We start from the raw sequence: 8,416 nt of genomic DNA, 5'->3' as shown, positions 1-8,416 counted from the left end.
CACTGTACAACTTAGTCGTATTTTTTTTTTTTTTGGTATTTTAGGACAGGGTCTACAGGGTCTCACTGTGTAGATCGGACTCATAGTGATCCTGTTTACAGCCTCCCAAGTGCTGGAATTATAGGCGCCCTACCACACCCAGTCTAAGACTTTATATCTAAAGAATTAAAAAAGAGAACAATTATAGATTGATTACTAGTTTTTTCAAGTGTACTACATAGTGATATCTGATCAATTCTATGCAGTCTGTTAATAGGATATAGCTGGTGCATTTTGCCTTCAGGCAAAAATAACCATCCTGAAAAATTTTCTAGGCTAGCTGGGCATAGTGGTGCATACCTAGAATCCTAGCACTTAGGAGACCTGAGGCAGAAGGATCACTGTGAGTTCGATGCCAGCCTTGGTTACACAGTTCAAGACCAGCCTGAACTGTGTGAGATTCTGTTTCAGAAAAACAAAAACAAACAGAAAAAAAATCTGCTAGGCTAAGAATAAAAAGAGCAAAATTACAAAGACTGATTTCAGCTCTAAGAGCTAATGTTGATATAACTAATATAAAGACGCAGTTACCACTATCCTGGAATGCTTTCAGGAAAGAGAAGTGTTCTCTCAGTGAAATATACTGTCACCAGGAACTGGGCTGGGAATCAATTACCTTTCATCAGAATCAAGTCCATCTACAAAAAACTCTGATGCTAACTTCTCCTGGAGGAACCGATCCCAGCATTCCTTTTTGGCCTGGGCCAAGGTTCGAAGCATGTCCTTGGAAGTCACTTCCTCATTTAAACCTTTGATTCTTCTTAGTTTCTTCTCTGAAGAAGTAAGAAATGGAGCTTAACAAAGAAAGTCAGTATGAAATGAAATTTTAACTGAATCTAAAAAGCAAATACAAAATTCTCTGTTTAGTATATCTACATTTCCTGTAAAAGAGCTAATTTTTAAAAGATAAAAAGGCATCAAACATATTCTTCTTTCCTACAGTGTGTTCATCCTGCATTATATCAAATAAATGTTTAACCTCACAAAATGGAAAACAGACAGGTTCTCATAAATAGTCACTGGTATGTTTTCTTTGAAATCACATAAGCCAGCAGGTACTTCTCTAAGAAATGCTTGTTTTCCCTACCTCGACATGTGCATGTTATCTTTTCTTCAATTCCTTGAAAATGTCTCTGAGGAGTAAATGGCTTTTTTCCTTATTAAAATGACATGAAGTGGTTTCCAAATCTCATGAGAAAGAATTATTAGAGAAAATGGTAAGAGAGTCAGTGGTTCATTAGACACTAAAATTGACTTGATGAGAACTCAATAATAAGAGACCTTTAAAATCTCTGTATGATTAAATTCTTGATTAAACAAAAAGAATCTTCTAACATTTTTTTAAACAATTGCTCAATTTTTGGCTTGGAAAAAGAGGCATCTTTTAATCCCTGTGAGGAAAGTCTATATGGTTTCCTGATGATAGATGTTTAATTCTTCTTCTTTGCATTTTAAGTATAATTGTTGAACATATTCCCTTTTTAGGAACACAAGAAAGGACATCACCAGTCACCCTCTTTCTTAATTCAGTGTTGCCTTCAAACACACCATACAATGTTTTGGTGAAGGACAGACCACACACATGAGGATGGTTCCATAAGACTATATCACTTAGTGATGCTCTATCTTTCTAAGTACCCTCCCCAATCTTCAAACAAGGATGAACTTAACTCCATTTCTTGGGAACCCCTACTGTTAAGCAACTGTACATGTGCACAGGTAAATAATAGTTTTTGGCTTTTTTAAAAAAACTTTTTGGACATAAGAGATGGGTATCAAATACAAAGCCACTAGAAACTTCATAACACAATCCTGTTTTCATTTCTAAACAAATCACATCAGCTAACACCCACTGATCAACCCAGGAAACTATGTTACTGCTGTCACCAAGGCACAAGCATATAAAAGGTCTGCAGTTAATAAGTGTTGAGCACTGAGAGGTTTTATCTTTTCCCAAGTATGTAAAAAGTATTATATATCTCATGTTTAACTGGATACGTTTTTAATTACTGCTCTTATCAGTACATTCTTTTTTTGAGGAACTGGGGATTGAACTCAGGCCCTTGCGCTTGCCAGGGAAGTGCTTATTCCACTGAGCCATCTCCCCAGCCCCCAGTACATTCTTTTTGACATAGGCTTATCTGGTAATAAAAACAATCTTCATGTTGCCTGGCCTTGGCTATGCCAGGAAAAGGTACTCTTTGGGGCTAGAAAAAGTTTTCCTTTCTTTCAAATGTGCTAAGTTCCTGATCAGGCAGGTGTTATCCCCAAAGGGCAGGCAGAAAAAGGTGCCTGCTGCTGTCACCCAGTTCATTTCTTAGACAACAGAAATGACTCTTATTTTCCTCAGAGGAGGAGATTCCAATCAGCAATTTCTCAACAGACTTTTAGAGAAGACTGGTAGTTTTAGTTCCAAATCAGTCATTATCAGTCAAACTATGACCATTTCTACAAGAGTTTCTTGTAACTCCTGGTCACGTGGTACTTGCTCTGGTTACCAGAGCATAAATTCCAACCTCACTGGCTGTGGCTACAAGCATTACTATTTCATTTCTGGTAGCTTCCCAACAAATTTGTATTACTCCTTCATCTTTCTTGCTCTCTATAATTTCAACTATATTTTTCTGCAATATATTAATAAAATTCCTTTTGTTTTTCCAAGATATTTCTTAGAAATCATATAAGATCTCTTCTGTCCCTCTTCAAACACTTTTTCCTAGATTGCCTTTTCCAAATGTCTTACCTCACAGATGTTCAGCAATAACAGAATATCACAAGAAGAAAGGACTTGGAAAGTTTTTAAGATATATAAAATAATAAATAGTTGAGGAGTAGATACGTTTATCTACTTGACATTTCAAAATGACAAGACATAAAACAGAATTTAGATGAAACGGTTAGTGACAGGAGGTAACAAAACCTTTTTTCTGAAACAGAGTCTTGCTCTGTAATTCAGGCTAGCCTTGAATTCTCTATGCAGCCCAGACTGGCCTCAAGCTCATAGCAATCTTCCTGCCTCAGCTTCCCAATGCTGAGACTACAGGTATGTGCCACCATGCAGTGACAAAAACTATTTTCAGGAAAGTACAAAAAGGAGGCTCCTTCCCAATAATCAACTTGAAACACCTTCTTGAATTTATTTTATTTTATTGAGAAACAAATATCAATGAGACACTTTCCAAGCTGATTAAAGGACATTTTCAATAATTAATAAATTGCACATTGTTATCTTCTCAGCGGTCATCCACAGCATAAGAAGTAGCCAGGACACCCCATCCAAACACTACTACTACTACAAATCCTTCCTCTCACTGAACCAAGCGAAAGTAGCTGTACATTTATCCTAACTATTCTGTATATACAAATACAAAATGGTCCTTCCTCTGTATCCCCCTCTCCAGTTCAGTCCTGTCAGAGATGGGTATTCTACTGGCATGTAAATATTATAGGTGCCACCTTCTTGAATTAGATCTGACAGATCATGTGGTAAAGATAAAACAAAGATTAAAAACAGGCAACCAGAAAAAAAAAGGAAACCAAGCCAAGCATGGTGGTACATGCTTATAATCTCAGCACTCAGGAGGCTGAGGCAGGAGGAGTGCTGTGTGAACACAAGGCCAGCCTGAACAACATAGCAACCTACTGTCTCCAAAAAAAAGAAAGAAACTGAGTTTGATGTAATAGATTTCAACATGGTTCCCTAAAACCACACGCTTCAAGCAGACATGGTGGCATAAGCCTTTAATTTCAACACTCAGGAGACTAAAGCAGGAACATCAAATATTTGATCCTGCCTGGGCAAATTAGTGATTTAGCAAAACCCTGATTCAAAATAAAATAGAAACATCTTTTAAAAGGCTAGAAGATCTAGGCATGACTATAATCCTAACACTCAGGAGATTGAGGCAGAATTGCTGAGAGTTCAAGGTCAACCTTCACTACAAAGTGACACTGTCTCAAAAGATAAAAATTAAATAAAACAAATTAAATGGCTGGGAATGTAGTTTGGTGTGAAGGCCCAGGGCTAAATTCATGAAATGCCTAAATAAACAAGACCAACAGCTTCTGATTTTACAAAGAGAAAAAGAGCTATCTAACTTACCTAGAGATGCTAAATACACTTCTGAATCCTGTAAGGGAGCCCACGGTTTTATAGCTGGCCGGACAGCAAAGTCCGCTGCCTCCCCCTGGTCTTTACATGCAGAGTAAGAATCTACAAAGGAGTCCGAGAAGGCATTGCTCACAACATCTTCTTGGTCAGGATGTGGCAGACAAGAACAGATTTCAGACCAGAGATCCCTGCCAGATTCTGTGGCTGTGGAGTCAACACTCTCAAACATTTTCATTTGGGATCTAAACTGGAAAATAGAAGTTTAGACAAATAAGGATAAAGTTCCAGCATATAATACATGTGTGTGGTACTCATGAAATTATTTATGCATTTGGGGAAAAAAAAAAAGGTAACAGGCTTGTAAGATATTTCTTTTTACAAAAATTGAAAATATCTTGTTAGATTTATATTACAGATAAAGACAACAAGAGCAGCTGAGTCCTTTCTCTAGCTCTGTACTCAAGTTGTTTTCGTAACAAGGTCTGTCCCTGAAAATCAAATCTCTACATTCTAACCCAAACACAAAAGGACAAATACTGTATGATTCCACTTCTTTGAACTACCTAGAGTCAAAGTGACAGAAAATACAGTGGTCACTAGCCAGGCATAGTGGTGCTTGTCTAATTCTGCATGCTGGAAGCCTGAGGCAGGAAGATCACACGTATAAGCCCAGCCTGGATGACTTTAGTAACTCAAGCAAGACCTGTTTCAAAATTTAAAAAATAAGCCAGGGAGATAGCTCAGTGGAATAAGTGCTTGCCTGGCAAGTACAAGGTCCTCAGTTCAATCCCTGGTGTGTGTGTGTGTGGGGGAAGCAAAACAAAACAAAAATGTAAAAAAATAAATAAGTATATAAGGGCTGAGGCTGTAGATCAGTGTGACGGTAAAGGGTTCAATCTGCATTACTGAGAAAAAAAGTTAAAATAAAAAACTTTATATAATTTTAACCTACTAACACATATACAGAAGAATTTCTAGGATGCTTGCTGTATGAACAACCAGGGGCACCTTTCTTCAAAGAGCTCCAAAATACAACTCTAGGCAGACAATCAATTTTGGTTTGGCTTTACTTTTTTTTTGCAGAACCAGGGATTGAACTCAGGCCCTTGTGCTTGCCAGGGAAGCACTTATTCCACTGAGCCATCTCCCTGGCTCCCTCAATTTTGGTTTGGGTAGGGCAGACTAATGATCTTCCAGTCTCATACCTGAAGATATGGAAAGTGTTGCTTGGTGAAAAGGGTCTGTCAGTATTATTACACAAGGGCCACATGCTCATTACATGTACTGGTGGGACTACATGAATTCATATTATTTATTTCATTTTAGTGGTACTGGGGATCGAACTCAGGACCTTGCGCTTGCCAGGCAGGTGCTTATGTCACCGAGCTATGTCCCCAGCTCCATCATATTCTTTATTTTTTTATGTATTTGGTACCAGGTCTGCAGGGTCAATGGGGTCTCACTATGTAGATCAGACTCATAGTGATTCTCCTGTTTTCAGCCTCCCAAGCACTGGGATTACAAGTCCACGCCTGGTCTCAATCATCGGCTCAGCGGGGTAATTGAACCCCAGCCCTGGAGCTCTGCCTAAGCAGGAACTTTAGTCCGCTGCGTTATCTGGCCCGCCCCATATTCCTTTTTTAAAAAAATCACTTTTTACACTTGTAATCCTAGTACTAGAGAGGCTGAGTCTGGAGGATTGCAGTTAGTTTAAAATAAAAACAAAAAACACTTAAAATTTTGTCATCATTTCAATTTTTATGTAGAGTGCAGTGTGGTAAGATGTGTACATGTGTAATGATCAAGTGAGGATAGTATGAAATGAAAAAAAAAAAAAACCACTGAAATAAGTAGTTTCATTGTTTTACAGAGGAAGAAACAGTCTCAAAAAGGGACACTAAAAATAAAAATAAAGAGACACTAAAATCCAGATTTACACCGCTCCAGAATCTTTTTTCTTTTTTTCTTGGGGGGTAATGGGGATTGAACCCAGTGCCTTCGCACAGAGTCACCCGCCCCCATCTCATTAAGTTAGGAAGGACTCGAACTTGATGGATCCCTCCAGCCTCGGCCTCCCAAAGTGCTGGAATTATAGTGTGAGCCAACGTTCCCGGGGGCCGGGAAGATGGATCAGTAGAATAAACGCTTGCCTGGCAAGCCCAAGGGCCCCTGGCCTGAGTTCAATTCCCGGTTCCGCAAAACAAAACAAACAAAAAACTACGACGTGCCCGGCTTCAGAATCCATATTTTTACCCAATACTCTTCATGTTTGGGAAGTAAACTGAAAGCAGCCCAAGGGGGCCGGGTGGGAGCGCGCGTGCGGGAGAGCGGCTGGTCCACAACCATCCGGGTCTACAGAACTGGCCGACACCTTCCAGCAGGAATCTCAAGAGACCAGAAAGGCTGACTAGTGAAAGGTCTGAAACATTTCAGGAGAGCGCAGGCAGCAAAAAGGGCCGAAGTAAAGGGACCACATTTGTCATGAGGGCCCTGGATGAAAAGATGAAGCCTCCAAGTTAAACCCTTGAAAACACACAACCAAACCAAAACTGCTCCCGCAGAGCCGGCGTGCCCCCGCTCCCAAGGCGCCCATAACCTCTTACAAAACCCTGGGTTCAAGACCCCAGGCCTCCTCGGTCGCTTCGGCTTCAAGGGCTAGTAGGCGCTATGACCGGGATCCTAAATACTCTCTGTGGTATTCGGGGTCAGACCACAGCAGGGGATACAAAACGCAGAGTACCCTGTCCCCGCTTCACCTACCGCCAAGGCCAGCACAGCACCCCGCAAGCGAGCGCACCGCTCGGGTCAAACGCGCCCAGCCAGGAAGCAGCAGCAGGGGGGCGGGTCTTAAGTGACGTAGACGAGGAGTCTTCCAATTATCGTCCGACCCAGCTACGTTGTGTAAATACATTGGCCTGGGGGAAGGGACGGAAGGCGGGCTATGGTTGCTCGGAAACACTGGAGCCCTAGATTTGAGGAGCAGCGCTCGCTCAGCCCCTAGGGATTTTCATCCTCTCCCTGCCCTAATGGGAAAGCCCAATTTTCCAGACTTCTGACTTTTCTTGGGCCCCTGAGTAAGTTCTCCTCTCAGGCAATTCTCTAGGCAGGTGTTTGTTTCCTACATTTGCTACTGAAATTAGAGCACTTTAGTGACGTCTTACAGTCCCCTGAGGCCCATGTCCCATTCACGAATTATGAGGCTTTTGCTTATCCAGTCAGTAGACAACCAAGCTCCTGCTGTGTTGTGGGTATTGTGTTCGTCTTGGAATGGATCTCAAAGTTGCTTACAGCTAGTCTGACAGGAGCAGATCTGCACTGAGGCAGAGCTGCATGCAAATAACAGCTGCATGCTACAGAGGCCATGACAGAAGTGTGGCCAGAGTACTTAGAAAAGAGTGTGAGTCGAGGTGCTTTTTAAAGATGACCTTTGGGCAGAGGAGATGCCTCAGGGGAATAAGCGCTTCCCTGGCAAGCGCAAGGGCCTGAGTTCAATCCCTGGTTCCGCCAGCGGATTAAAGCATCTGCAAGGAGACACAGGGGAGGGTCCCCCGGGCCTGCTGTGCCCGCCCTGCCCCCAATTGAGACTGGGCATGGTGGCGCAAGCCTGTAAACCCAGCTCTTGAGAGGCTGTAAACAGGCATATCACTACAAGTCGGACCTAGTAGTGAGACCCTGAACACCTTGTAGACTGTTCCCTGAAATACAAAAAAAAGTAAATAAAAATAAATAAATAAAAATGACCTTTGATAGTCTTCAGGAGATATCAGCGGGTTCACTTAGTTACAACCTTCCTAGTCCCCAGTTTCTAGGACTGTTACTGTCTCCCAAAGAAATGTGATGAAAGACTTCAACCAAATATCAGGAAGAGAAACAGCTAAGGGTCTTGGCTTTAGATGTGTCCAACAATCAATGGAGCTATAGTAGTGACAACCATGACCATGTGAAAGTACTACCACAAGGTACTCTGTTATTCACACAACCATTCTTAGAAAGTCTATGGGGGCTGGGGAGATGGCTCAGTAGAATAAGCACTTCCCTGGCAAGCGCAAGAGCCTGAGTTCAATCTCCAGTTCTACCAAAAAAAAAGAAAAAAGAAAGAAAGAAAAAGAAAGTCTATGTAAGCAAAGAAAGTGAAAAGCAAGAAGGTTAGAAAACAAAGGAGGGGCTGGTGAGATGGCTCAGTGGTCTAAAGCACCTCCTTAAAACAAGTTTAGCAAAGCACAGGGACAGCGGTTCAATTCCCTAGCACCACATGCCAGCCAGCCC

At 41.4% G+C, this 8,416-nt stretch overlaps 1 protein-coding gene across 3 annotated transcripts in view; it reads right to left on the bottom strand.

Moving 5' to 3' along the window:
• Positions 1-6,988, bottom strand: part of Ccdc32 (coiled-coil domain containing 32) — a 17,928-nt gene extending 10,940 nt beyond the window's left edge. The window contains exons 1-3 of one of the 3 annotated variants that reach the window (XM_023711592.1): positions 6,911-6,988; positions 4,142-4,397; positions 656-833 (exon numbers count right to left, since the gene is read on the bottom strand). In XM_023711592.1, the coding sequence (XP_023567360.1) occupies positions 656-833; positions 4,142-4,385 (422 nt within the window). In that variant the 5' untranslated portion in view covers positions 4,386-4,397; positions 6,911-6,988. The remainder of the gene's footprint in view (positions 1-655; positions 834-4,141; positions 4,398-6,910) is intronic. The other 2 variants (XM_004623407.3, XM_023711600.1) reach the window with 2 other exon arrangements.
• Positions 6,989-8,416: the final 1,428 nt, after the last annotated feature.

This window comes from Octodon degus, unplaced genomic scaffold (assembly GCF_000260255.1).
Source record: "Octodon degus isolate 3935 unplaced genomic scaffold, OctDeg1.0 scaffold00002, whole genome shotgun sequence".
Classification (NCBI taxonomy): Eukaryota; Metazoa; Chordata; class Mammalia; order Rodentia; family Octodontidae; genus Octodon; species Octodon degus.
The sequence above is the reverse complement of the archived record's forward strand: the minus strand, read 5'-3'. Positions and strand labels throughout refer to the sequence as shown.